The following is a 14,214-nucleotide window of genomic DNA, read 5'->3' as shown; positions in this document are numbered from 1 at the left end:
TGCTCTGTCTCTCTCTGTCCCAAAAATAAATAAACGTTGAAAAAAAAAATTAAAAAAAAAAAAAGATATTAGTTCCTTTTCTGTGGGTTCCTCGGTACTTCATCCACCCTGGAGCCACCTCAAAATAAACCCCACGTCTTTGTTCTCCACCTTAGCGTGTTTTTAAAATCTGAAATTTCCAGAATTAGGAGAAGCGATGGCACTGTAGAGAGAGTGAACGCCTTGGAGGAGCCCTTGGAGACCTGCCTTTGTAACTCATTAGCGGGTCACCTACTCTGTGTCCTTGGGCGAGTTACTTATTACTGAAGCCCTTTGAGCAATAATTTCCTCACCTGTGAACAGGGACAGCAGTGGTGTCCTACCCGGACTGTTGTGCGGACCAAAGTAAAACGATGATGTGAAGCGTCTAGCACAATCCTTGATGATAACTCTTCCCGGTCCTTCTACCCTCCCCCCTGCCCTCCCCCCAGCCACTACATCTTGCAGTGGCCCTCCTGCCACCAGATGGCGATGGTCTGCCACCACCTTGACACACATTTGGTGTAGGGTAGGGACGCTTCACCCAGGTAACCAGTCAACCAGGCATAACTGGCTGTGGAGTACCATCAGGAGACCGAATAAGCAAAATGACCCATGGATAGATGGTAACAAGTGTCCACCGGCTTTTGGCACGCAGAAGTCTCAAGAATTAAGGGGGGAAAAAAAATCCTATTTTTTTTTCTTCCAAACCCATGTCCTTGGAAAAATTTCCAGAGGCTGTTCTTTCAAAAAGCAGTCAGAATGCAGTTACCTTGGGCTTGAACTAACCATGAATTAAACATGAACTCTACATGAATTAAAGAAATCTCTCCAACTATGAGTTGTTAGTTTCAACTTCTGTGCCTGGGTGTTCTGTGGGGCCAGTTTGTTTCAAAATAAACCGTAATTGCGTAACAGATTATAAAATCAAGAGAGGATTCTACGTTTCCTTATCATGGATTTCCATGATGTCAGATTCTGGACCGTGTTTTTATTTATTTAAAAAAAAAATTTTTTTTAACGTTTATTTATTTTTGAGACAGAGAGAGACAGAGCATGAATGGGGGAGGGGCAGAGAGAGAGGGAGACACAGAAACGGAAGCAGGCTCCAGGCTCTGAGCCGTCAGCCCAGAGCCCGACGCGGGGCTCGAACTCACGGACCTTGAGATCGTGACCTGAGCTGAAGTTGGACGCTTAACCGACTAAGCCACCCAGGCGCCCCCCGTGTTTTTATTTTTAAAGGCAGTTACAAAATAATAATGGTATTCTTTTTTAAGTTTCTACAAATCCATTAATGATACTTCAACTTTGTAGTCATTTTGCTTCGATAAATGACCTATTACTTATGAGATGTTTCTTTTCCCCCTGAGAATTATCTGTTTGTTGTCAGACCATGCGATATGGTTATTTACTGTTTATTTATTTCAAGTCATTTTTGTATGCATACTAATCAAAACAAGCTTGCTTGGCTTGTCTGCTCCTTAATAATTCAGTGCGAATTTGTTGAGTCTCTAGGACTTCCATACACATCTCAAGAGTCAGCAGCAACAGAAGAAATTACCTAATCCAGTCGCACCCCAACCTTTGGATTTTTTAAAAATTCTTTTTAATGTTTATTTATTTTTGAGAGAGAGAGACAAAGCATGAGCGGGGAGGGGCAGAGAGAGAGAGAGAGAGAGAGACACAGAATCTGAAGCAGGCTCCAGGCTCTGAGCTGTCCGCACAGAGTCCCGCACAGGGCTCAAACTCATGAACCGTGAGATCATGACCTGAGCCGAAGTTGGTTGCTTAACCAAGTGAGCCACCCAGGCGCCCCCCAACTTTCGGATTTTATAGACGAGTGAAACGTCCAGAAGAATTCTGAGAACCGTTTTTAGAGCCGTCCGAGTTTTGCTTTGCCAAGAAAGGCATTAAAACCAAGCGAAGCAAAACAAAGAGCCCAACCACCATCTACTGTCTCCACCATTTCAATTCCAGAAGAACATATTAATACACACAAAAAAGTTAAAGAAACACAGTCTCAGAATTTAAAAATTCAGGTACGTTTGGTCTTATGAGAAATGCTTGCCGGGCTGTGTTCCCAGACCAGCTCGCACTCTGGAGAGAGGCATCTGGGCTCTCCACTTCTCAGCGCCTCTTCCTGTCTGGAATCCCCTGCGACACTGGCAGTCAGTGGACTTGTCAGTTAGGACCTTTGTCATGAAGTCAGTAGATAGGACTAATCCCTGGTGGTAGCACCCAGGCTCCCTTTAGTAAGAAATGGTGTTAAAACCCAACACCTGGGGGCTGGGGGTTCACATTGCTACTTGGAGGGTTTGTTTCTTGGCCTTCTCAGCAGACTCGCCAGGGAGTGTAGGTGGGGAAATACACACATGCACACACACACGTATACGTGTGCGCATAAGCACACGTACACACATTTTAGAAATTATGGATTCGCAGCAATGCTTGTAACTCCAGTCCTACCCGTAAAGTTATTGCCTGCTGTCCCCCATTCTGTATTCGTATGTCCCTTCTGCTGTGAGAACCTTGGCTCCCAACATATTTACTCATTACTCTGTTCCCTAGTACGTCCAAAATAGTTTCAGAATTGCTTCACCGATAACCATTTCAATAAACACGCATCATAAATAGAGTTCAGGTTTATCTGAACCCCACATCCCACCAAAACTGTGACCGGGCAGTCAACTACTATATTTCTAAGTTCCTTAGATTAGTTCTTTCTTTTCCTTTTCCCCCTTCCTTCCTTCCTTCCTTTCCTTCTTCTTTTTTCTTTCTTTTTTCCTTCCCTCTTCCTCTTTCTTTCTCTCTTTCTTTCCCTCCACTGTGATTGTGGAATTCATGTGAAATATTATTTGCTTCAGTTTGCTTTCACTTTGGGGTTTTCCCGCTTCCCTCTGTGATAGATTTAATCTCATTATTTTTTTTTTAATATGTAGAATAATGGCATGCTTTCCAAATTCAAAACTACACAAAAAGGCACACTTAGAGAAGTATCCATGCTGGCCACCTCCCTCCCATCCTTGTCAGTAACCAGCTCTGTCTTCTGACTCATTCTTGCAGTTTTTCTGATGCTAAGCAGAATATACATTTTTTTCTCATCTCCCCTTCCGCCTTATACAAAAAGCGCCACACTAGATATGCTCTACTGCACGTTGCTTTTTTTGCTTATAAAAAATGTCTCCTGAAAATTGCTGCATATTAGTTTATAGATCTCTTCCTCACTCTTTTATACAGCTGCAAAGCTATATGCCCTAGTTTGATTCATTCTCTACACTTGGCAAGCAGGTGCATTTTTGCACAGGGAAAAAAAAAAAAAAACAAAGAGAAAAAAAGCTTATTTCAAAGACATAGGTGCACATGCCAAGGAGGCTTCAGTTAATCCCCTGTTTTTCCGTGCCTGCCCCCTGCCTCACCATCAGCCCACAACCTCTCTAGGGTTTGTAGGAGGCCGGTTTCCTTCCTGCGTGTTCTACGCTCTGTCACTGTGTACTTTTTCATGAGACAACACTCTTCCCAGCCTCCAGAAACTTACTCCAGAAAACTGTTGAAAACGTTTACCCCACGTATGTTCTTTCTCTTCCTCTTTGTTGTGCGTTCAATTTTTAAAGGTTTTCAAGTAATTGAGACCAAAGGAAAGAAAAAAAGCAAATGCCTCTGCTACCATCTTGAAACAGAATTCTGTGGCCAACTTCTAAAATAACAATATTTTTTCTCCCTCTTTTAAATATTTTAATGTGCTCGATACCCGGGAATTTTTATATAAAGCTCTAAGTATATAATACCAAGCAATATATAAGGGGGTTGGAGGAAGGTCTGAAATTGAATAGAACAATAAAGGGAGACTGTAAAGATTGGGGGAAATATTAGGAATTGAAAAGTGAGCTAACTTTCACCCCAGGCCCCCCAGGAAATGACATTATTTTAGACACTACCAGCTTGAAAGTTCTGTTTCTAAACTCCGGGAAATGGCTTGTTGGGCCGCATTCTCACGGATTTCACTTACCTGTTGCACCTGCTGCCTTTGTCTGTTGGGAAACCTGGGGGGTGTTCAGGAGCGAAGGACAGAAGGGTAAAGTCCTCCCCTGTGGCAAAGTAAAAGTGCTTTAGAAAGTTATGTCGGCATTCCAAGACTGTGAATGTGAGCATTTATCCTGGCTGCCTGTGTGATTCCTCCACAGATGTGATCCCTTCAATTCCGTTATGCTTCCTATAAATGCCCCCGCCGTTCTTGAGGCCCTACCAGAAGAAGACAGATTGGAAACAGCAGAACGGTACTTTTTTTGCCTTTGGCTTCTCATGTGGTCTGTGTCACAAAAATACGCCAGGTGCCGTGAGAGATTTCAGAAGAGCACAGAGTGTCCGAGCTTGCGACCCAGAGGAGTTCAGGCCTCCCTAGGGGATAACATGCTGAATTCACAGTAGGGAATGGACAGTCTCTGTGGCCTCACATTTGCTGATCTTTAGGTGCCCCTGGAGCTCAAAGGAGCCAGAGAGTAGAGGTGGTGCTAAGTGGGCTTGGAAGGCTTCAGTGGTCATGTGAACTTGGGTTAGTACTTGAAAAAGGGTAGGATTTGGAGAGGCATAAAAAACAATAGGCTCCTCTGAAATAAAGAAAAGGGGGGGGGCGCCTGGGTGGCGCAATCGGTTAAGCCTCCGACTTCAGCCAGTTCACGATCTCACGGTCCGTGGGTTCGAGCCCCGCGTCGGGCTCTGGGCTGATGGCTCAGAGCCTGGAGCCTGTTTCCAATTCTGTGTCTCCCTCTCTCTCTGCCCCTCCCCCGTTCATGCTCTGTCTCACTCTGTCCCAAAAATAAATAAAAAACGTTGAAAAAAAATTTTTTTTAATAATAATAAAAAATAAATAAAATAAAATAAAATAAAGAAAAGGGGGTGCCTGGGTGGCTCAGTTGGTTAAGCATCCAACTCCTGAATTCTGCCCAGGTCATGATCCCAGGGTTGTGGGATCGAGCTGAGCCCTGCGTCAGCCTCCACGCTGAGCGTGAAGCCTGTTTAAGATTCTCTCTCTGTCTTTCTCTCTACCCCTCCTCCCCCGCCTCACACTCTCACTCTAAAAAAAAAAAAAAAAAAAAATTTAATTAAAAAAATACAACTATAGGCCCCAAACCAAGGCGCTTAAGTTTGATTTTACTGGTGAGCGTCCAACAGCCGGTAGAAATACATCCTTGAATCTTCTGTCATTGTGCCCATGTCAACATTCTTACATGTAAATAATCCATTAGTGAAATCCTAAATATCTGAGGCGCACATCTAGTTCTCAGACCTGCCCACACGCAGTGACATTTGGCAATACCTGAGCATTTGAAACTGAACCCAGGTCTGAATGGGAAGGTTGAAGTCTTGTCTATTCAAACCACTGCCTGCGGGCATTGGTGAGGACGCTGCAGCCAGGGCGGGATGGCACGCATCTGCCCGAGGTTCAGGGGCCACGGGGAGATGCCCAGCAGGCGAAAACTTCTCTGACCCTCCACTCAGCACTGATGCGGGGACTGTCGTGACCCAGTGTCCGCATCTGTGAAATGAGAATAAGAGTATCTATTTCACGCAAGTTGTCAAAATTACAGGCGATAATGCTGATGCCGATGACGAGGGTGGTAATTATAACAAACATTTAAAGCACTACCTGTGTATCCGGCACAGCACTTTGCACGCAGTCTCATCTACCCGCCACGATGAGGTCTCGCCGTCATCCCCATCTTAGAGACAGGAAACTGCTCACAAGAAGATGATGTTTGCAGAGCACCCGCCTGTGGCTGCTTAGGAATCGTGAGTTTTCAATCATATGGGACTGGAACAGCTTTTGTGGCTTTCGAGGGTACTTTCCACAACAGAAACTTGCTATGACACTTCTGTCTACTGCTCAATGACGTTTCTGTTGTTGTTTTTTTTAACTTGTTTTATTTTTTTATTTTTCTAAATTTACATCCAAATTAGTTAGCATATAGTGCAACAATGATTTCAGGAGTAGATTCCTTAGTGCCCCTGACCCATTGAGCCCATCCCCCCCTCCCACAACCCTTCCTGTAACCTTTCTGTTTTGTCCCCCTCCCTGTTTTTATGTTATTTTTGATTCCCTTCCCTTGTGTTCATCTGTTCTGTGTTTTAAAGTCCTCATATGAGTGAAGTCAGATGATATTTGTCTTTCTCTGACTAATTTCACTTAGCATAATACCCTCCAATTCCATCCATGTAGTTGCAAAGGGCAAGATTTCATTCTTTTTGATTGCTGAGTAATACTCCATTGTATATATATACCACATCTTCTCTATCCATTCATCCATCGATGGACATTTGGGCTCTTTCCATACTTTGGCTACTGTTGATAGTGCTGCTATAAACATGGGGGTACATGTGTCCCTTCGAAACAGCACAGCTGTATCCTGCGGATAAATGCCTAATAGTGCAATTGCTGGGTTGTAGGGTAGTTCTCTGTTTAGCTTTTTGAAGAACCTCCATACTGTTTTCCAGAATGGCTGCACCAGCTTGCCTTCCCATATATTATTTCATTTAAAACATTTTTAATGTTTATTTATTTTTGAGAGAGAGAGAAGCAGAGCACGAGCTCGGGAGGTGCAGAGAGAGAGGGAGACACAGAATCCGAAGCAGGCTCCGGGCTCTGAGCTGTCATCACAGAGCTTGACATGGGGCTTGAACTTATGAACTGGGACACCATGACCTGAGCCAAAATTGGATACCCAACCAACTGAGCCACCCAGGCATCCCTATATTATTTCATTTTTAAAGCAATTGTGGATTTTTTAATTCTCTTCTCATTGGTTTCTACTTGAATTCCGTGGTGGCCAGAGAACATACTGTGAATAATATCAGAAGATTGAAATCATTCAGGCTTTCATTTTGGTGTAAGATATGGTCAAGACTGGTACACATTTTCAAACGTGCACTTGAAAAGAATATGAATTCTGTAACCTCACTTTAAAAATTCCCTTTTATTCTCTGCTTATAAATAATGATTCCTACCATTGTTTTTGGGTGGAAAGCAATTTATCAGCTATATGCTACTCTTTTTTTTTAACTTTATTTATTTTGAGAAAGAGAGAGAGAGTACACAGGCAAGCAGGGGAGAGGCAGAGAGAGAGGGAGAGAGAATCTCAGGCAAGCTCCACGGCTCAGTTTCATGACTGTAAGATCATGGCCAGAGCTGAAATCAAGAGTTGGACACTCAACTGATTGAGTCAGCCAGGTGCCCCAGCCTTATGCTTCTCTTAACATACACTCAACAAAAGTGGGTAGAACTAACCTTGAAAGCCACAAGGATTACGTAACTCTTAAATGATCAGAATATTTCTCTATTTTATTTTGGGAAGGAAAATCCATGCCAGCTAAGCGTCTTCTCCCTTTTCAGTGAGCTCTGCGAACAGAATGTAGAAGTTATACTGACTCCAGAAATAATTGAAGCAGAATTCCCTATCTTGGACCACAAGGACACCAAAAAGGAGAAGTAAGTAGATGATTTATGCTTAGGAAGGGGCAGCCTTCCGATCGAATGTGTCCTTTATGAAGTGCATGATTGTCACGTTGTCCGAATCGAAATACCTCAGGCTTAAAAAAGAGAGATTTGCACATATCTTAGTTTATGCACAATTACGTGCCCTCAAATGTGGTTGGTAAGTGGACATTTAAGAACTGAACCCAATTTTTCCATTTGCTTATCATCTCATTTCACAGGTGTGTTTGGGGGGGGGGTGCACCTGGTGCACCATGTCACTTACCTCAGTAACTGAGCTTCCGGTTCCTCGTTTATACCGTGCGGAACATAGTGTCCCTCACAGACGGCGTGAGGATTAAGTGAGACACCAACGAGAGGACGTCTCGCCAGTTGCTTGATGGGAGCTAATATGCTCAGCAAACGTTAATGTTTCCCTTCGCCTCTCCATCAGGGGCCAAAGAGCTAAGCAAACATCGTCATCCCTCAAAACATTAGTTTCGGTGAACAGTTTTGTAATGGAAATAACCTGATATAGTTCATATGGTTTATAAGTTTGAAATTCCAGGTATGCTTTTAAAGTGTTTTTCTTTTGGGGCGCCTGGGTGGCTCAGTCGGTTGGGCGTCCGACTTCGGCTCAGGTCATGCTCTCACCATGCGCAAGTTCAAGCCCCGAGTTGGGCTTTATGCTGACGGCTCGGAGCCTGAAGCCTGCTTCAGATGCTGTGTCTCCCTCTCTCTCTGCCCCTCCCCCATTCATGCTCTGTCTCTCTCTGTCCCAAAAATAAATTAAAAAAAACTTTAAAAAATAAATAAATAAATAAAAATAAATAAACATAAAAATATTGTTTAAAATGTCTTTTTTCTTTTAAAAAATGCCTTTTGGGGGTGCATGGATGGCTCAGTCAGTTAGACATCTGACTCTTGATTTCGGCTCCAGTCACGATCTCACAGTTTGTGGGTTCGAGCCCCATGTCAGGCTCTGTGCTGACAGTGCAGAGCCTGCCTGGGATTCTTTCTCCCTCTCTCTCTGCCTCTCCCCTGCTCTCTCAAATGTGGTTTCTCTCTCTCTCTATCAATAAATAAATAAACGTTAAAAAATAAAAATAGGGGTGCCTGGGTGGCTCAGTTAAGTGTCTGACTTCAGCTCAGGTCATGAACTCGCTTCCGTGAGTTCAAGCCCCGCGTTGGGCTCTGTGCTGACAGCTCAGAGCCTGGAACCTGCTTCAGAATCTGCGTCTCCCTCTCTCTCTGCTTCTCTGCTTCCCGTGCTCTGTCTCTCTCTCAAAAATAAAGACAGATTTAAAAAAATAATAATAAAGATAAAAATAATTTAAAAATGCCTTTTTATTATTAAAAAAATCAGAAAATACAAAAAATAAAAACAATAATACCACCAGAGACAGTAACTTGTACATTCTGATGTACAGTCTTCCAAATATTTACTTATTTAGTATCTGTATTATTCATTATATATAATATGTTAATATATATTAACATAATTATATTGATTATATACTTATGTTTTAATAACACTTAACATATTATTCATAATGTTTCATCTTCTGCACTTTTTTTTTTTAATTTTTTTTTTCAACGTTTTTATTTATTTTTGGGACAGAGAGAGACAGAGCATGAACAGGGGAGGGGCAGAGAGAGAGGGAGACACAGAATCTGAAACAGGCTCCAGGCTCCGAGCCATCAGCCCAGAGCCCGACGCGGGGCTCGAACTCACGGACCGCGGGATCGTGACCTGGCTGAAGTCGGACGCTTAACCGACTGCGCCACCCAGGCGCCCCAACATCTTCTGCACTTTTATTTATCAATCTACCATAAACATATATTTATAAATATAGGTAGACATTGTATTCCACCATAAGTTATTTAACTGTCTTCTGAGTTGTCAGTGTTTTGCTGTTAGCGATTGTGCTGTAGTAAATTTCCATGCTTACTCCATACTGCATATTGAGAATCACTGAATATAGTCTAATTGTCATTCAGAGTTCCATCAGCAGAGGTCAGGACTGCCCACATTCAAATGCCCTGAATAACATGGAAAACTATCATTTTTCTTTTCTTCTTTAGCAATAGGATAGATTTAAAAAAGACCTTCTCATTGTCTTCATTTTAATTTCTGTGTGTACAAGTGATGTTACATAGTTTCCCAGGCTGATATTATCACCCTATTTTTCTTCTTTAACGAGGGGCTCGCTTTGCCTTTTTTGCCAGAAGCATTTATCTGTTTGTCGTTTATTTCTGTGTCTCTTGTACATTAAGGATAATTACCCTTTCTTAGATACGTTATAAGTTTCTCAGTTTGTCTTGGAACTTTGGAATGTTTTGGGAGGCCTTGCCTTTTTTAAAGGAACTAACCCCCACCCCGCTCCCACATGTCTTAGTATGGGGTTCCTTTGGCCTGTTTGTGATGGTTTCAGAGGCCTACAGAAACCAACACTCCTCGGAAAATTTTTTAGCAGTTTCTAGGAAAAGGAAATTTAAGGTAGAAAATGTTAAATAGAATTTCAGTGAGCCTGCTTTGGTCAATTACCAATGAAATATCATCTCACACAACACAACATGTCAAACCTCGTGTACCTCAACAAACAGATGCTCTTTGCACTGCATTTGTTTCAGGTTTCAAACAATTGACTGAGGGTTTTAAATAAAACCCTTTTTTTTTCTATTTTATTATTTTTTTTAAGAGACTCTTCTTTTTTTTTTTTTTTTTAGTATTTATTTATTTTTGAGAGAAAGAGTGAGAGTGGGGGAGAGGGAGACAAAGAATCCAAAGCAGGCTCCAGGCTCTGAGCTGTCAGCACAGCACCCGATGCGGGGCTTGAACTTACAGACCGCGAGATCATGATCTGAGCGGAAGTCGGACATTCAGCCCACTGACCCACCCAGGCGCCCCTTTTTTTCTATTTTAAAACTTGCCCCTGGACAAATAATGACTTGCCACACGAATGGAGTAATATGTAATACCTCTCTGCTCATGTGCTCTTAAATGTGGTTTTTCACCCTTTATACTACAGAGCAAATGTTGAATGCCACCTGATTATCAAATTATTATTAAATGAAACAGAAGTTATTACTTTATATATTCACCCAGTGGTATTTTTTTACATATTTCAGCTGCTTTACCACAAAAATAAACTAAGAGTGACCTCTAAACATTTCTGCACATCACATTAGCTTCTAATTTGTTTCAAAAAACACAGATGTAGGGGTGAGAGATGTTTTTTCTCTCTCTCAAAAATAAATGAATAAACTTGAAAAAAGACCCGGAAACAGGCTTCAGGCTCCGAGCCATCAGCCCAGAGCCTGACGTGGGGCTCGAACTCACGGACCGCGAGATTGTGACCTGGCTGAAGTCGGACGCTTAACCGACTGCGCCACCCAGGCGCCCCTATCATGGCATTTTCAATTCACCTATTTTTCTGTTTACATTATTGTATGTACATGTTTTCCCATGGCAAAATTATCAATGCGATCATCATTTTATTGGCTGAAGACTATTCCAACAGGTTGATAGCCCATAGACGGTTTTAGAAAGTTCATTGATTCACAGGTTCTCTTCAGCTCATATCAAGCATTATCCTGTGCTGTTTTGTCTTCTCTGTCCCTACTTGTTCCTTTTCCTCACCTCTTCAACCTCAGGCAGAAGCTGCCAGCATCCCCACTGTCACACACACACACAACCAGGAGGTAGACAGAATAAAAAGAACACATTAGTGGTGTATAATTTCCCATAAGGACTGCTATCTGTTTGGTCTCTGGAAAATTCTGTTTTCAGGGATGCAAAGAATCATGTGTTCTCCCTCAACAGCTGTAATTACCGTGAGAGGTTCTTTGCTGCCCTCGTGGTGATCTCAGCCTGCTCAAGACCCCCCTAAGGGGAATCATGCAAAATGTCCAAGAAACTGTGAGGGCGACTTTAATTGCTGACACATCATTTGGCACTTCTGAGATTTTCATAGTATCATTCAAACATTAGTGTCTTTACTAATAAAGATAGGGAGACAGACTTATATATTTAAATTTTTTAATTTTTTTATTAGAGAGAGAGCATGAGCAGGGGAGAGGGGCAGAGGGAGCAAGAGAGAGAGAGAGAGACAGAGAGAGACAGAGAGAGAGAATCTCAAGCAGGCTCCACTCTCAGCACGGAACCCAATGTGGGGCTTGATCCCACGACCCTGGGATCATGACCTGAGCCGAATCAAGAGTTGGACACTCAACCAACTGAGCCACCCAGGCACCGCCCCTAAGATTGATTCCATTAAATGATACCAATTAATATTTTTATGACATGCATCAGGGAACATTTTAATTCTTCATTTTCAGATATTTCTGCTTTCTCAAAACTGCCAGGCATTTGTCAGAACTTTACATTTCACCCTGCTTAGAAAACGTTCCAGAAACACTTGAGTTTATATCGTATTCTCCTGACTGGGCACATCATCTAGCTGAGCTCACCATCCTCAGACATCTGTCCTTTCAACCAAATGCACTTGGGTCATTCCTTGCCAGACATTTGGAAACTTCTACCCAGCAACCACCTTGCCACGCCCAGCCAAAGTCTGGGCTCCACACCAACCATCACTTGATCCAGATGCAGAACCCTCCCTCTTGATTCCCCCGCTTCTGGAGCCGTCATCAGAGTCGGAGATATTATGTGCCTGCTTCATTCACAAACGTGAGGAAGCGTCTAACGCTGCCTGAGCATTCAGAAGACATCATACTAAGATGTCTAGGAGTAATTTCTCATTTCACCTCGACGGTATTGGGAGGTGGGAATTCCCACTGTCTGTACGTCTGGAAATGGAGCCTGAATTAGGGAACTTGGCCATGCTAAGAAACGCGTGTAGCTAAGATCGGAAGCCAGGTTTGCATCACTTATCAGCCAAGTGTTTTCACTGGTAACAAAATTATCGCTAAATATAGTTTTTTATATATACATGTAGTTATACATACACGTTTATGTACATTGAGATGTGTGTGTACATAATACATATACGCTATCAATCACGTATAAAAACATGTAAAACAAGTCGTCCAGCCTTCACCGCGCTATCCCCGAGCCAGCAGAAGGGCGCGGGGGGGGGGGGATGGGAGATGGTGACTGGAGCTGTTACCAAATGCCCTGATGTGTCCTTGTTGGGTGTTTGATATGCAGAGAGGCCAAAGAACAGGCACAGCCAGAGGAGAAGGCAGGAGAAAAGGTGCTGGAGGAGATGAAGCTTCTGCAGAACAAAGCTCTCAACTCGTACCTGATTCTAGGATAAAACCTCCAGGAGGTCAGTTCCTTCCGTCGGCTTTCCCCCCGCCCCGTCACCGTGGTCCTCTGTGTCCACTTGCATCCCAGCCATCTTTGGAATTAAACTTCCTAGAGGATAAAATCGGAATGTGGACGGTGTATATATTTTTAAGTAATGATCTTTCCTTTCAAAAATAAAATGTCACTGGTGGGATGGCGGTGTCGGAAGCTTCTCGGTGCGAGATTTCGTGCTGGCACAGACTTCCTGAGTAAGTCGTGGGCCACCATGCCGAGACCAAGAGCCGGGGCTATCCGCTGTTCCTGAGAGCCTTTTTGGAGGTGTGGTGCCTGGGGCCGGAGGTAGGAGGGTTCAGAGCAGGGCTGCTTGCTCACCTCCGCGGCCCCTGAGTGTCACAGCCTTGGTGAGGACCCTCGCTCCCCAAGCATCTGTGGGACGGCACGCACTAAGGGAGCAGGGGCTGGAAAATGGAGGGGACACAGTGAGCCACCCAAGCGTGCAGACTGGTTTGGAAGCAACTGGAAACTATCCTTCTGGAAACGCTAAGAAACACCTGAGGCAAAAGATCACTGCCAAGGGGTCGGGAGGCTCTGTGAACGCATCAGCGAAAACCTTTTGATTGTGTGGGTCTTTGGTTTTGCTTGTGTTTGTTAACATGAAGCCATTCATTTGCAGAAGCTGGTAAGACTGATGACATTTGGGTTATAACAACCCATCATTATCCAAGTATATTTGGATGTATTCCCTACATTCCTCTTTCTGTGCGAAGCTGTTATCAGACTCTATGTACCGTTTTAAAAGAGCTCTTCATTAGCTCATTGATTCTGACATTTGTTCTGGGATTTGTCTTTCCATCATGAAACCAAAACTCTTTAGGGGCAGGACCTACAGTGTGTTTGAGGCAATTCGCATACGTTAGACAATTAAATGTTGTCAATGACCGTTTCCTTCCTGTCAGTATAATAGGTACACAAGTGAGCTTGGGTCCGTGAAGCCATTTCTTTAGTGTTCTTAAAAAAAATATATTTTTTAAATGTTTATTTATTTTTGAGAGAAAGAGAGAGACAGAGCACAAATGGGGGAGGGACAGAGAGAGAGGGAGACACAATCCGAAGCAGGCTCCAGGCTCCGAGCTGTCAGCAGAGAGCCTGACGCGGGGCTCGAACCCACCAGCCGTGAGGTCATGACCTGAGCCCAAGTCGGACGCTCAACCACCTGGGCCCCCCCAGGCACCCCCTTTAGTATTCTTAAAGGCTAACCCAGCCACGTGCAAGACAGAACTTCACATCACTCATTTATGCAACCAAGTCCCTCTGGGGAATGTCCCAGAGAGAGGGAGACACCAACAGCACTAGGCAGAGGCCACGGCCCCTCCTCAGAACTGGGGTTACCAGATACAACAGTGCCCACTTGAAATTGAATTTCAGATATCAACAAATAATGTTTTACTGTACGTAT

At 43.5% G+C, this 14,214-nt stretch overlaps 1 protein-coding gene across 6 annotated transcripts in view; it reads left to right on the top strand.

Moving 5' to 3' along the window:
- The window catches only part of CFAP221 (cilia and flagella associated protein 221), a 104,739-nt gene extending 91,854 nt beyond the window's left edge, over nucleotides 1–12,885 (top strand). For all 6 annotated transcript variants that reach the window (XM_043576577.1, XM_043576576.1, XM_043576573.1 and 3 more), the window contains 3 exons: nucleotides 4,200–4,292; nucleotides 7,403–7,498; nucleotides 12,657–12,885. In XM_043576577.1, the coding sequence (XP_043432512.1) occupies nucleotides 4,200–4,292; nucleotides 7,403–7,498; nucleotides 12,657–12,765 (298 nt within the window). In that variant the 3' untranslated portion in view covers nucleotides 12,766–12,885. The remainder of the gene's footprint in view (nucleotides 1–4,199; nucleotides 4,293–7,402; nucleotides 7,499–12,656) is intronic.
- The last annotated feature ends 1,329 nt before the right edge of the window (nucleotides 12,886–14,214 follow it).

Source organism: Prionailurus bengalensis, chromosome C1 (assembly GCF_016509475.1).
Source record: "Prionailurus bengalensis isolate Pbe53 chromosome C1, Fcat_Pben_1.1_paternal_pri, whole genome shotgun sequence".
NCBI classification, from domain to species: Eukaryota; Metazoa; Chordata; class Mammalia; order Carnivora; family Felidae; genus Prionailurus; species Prionailurus bengalensis.
Note: the sequence above shows the minus strand (reverse complement) of the source record. Positions and strands in the feature narration are given on the sequence as shown.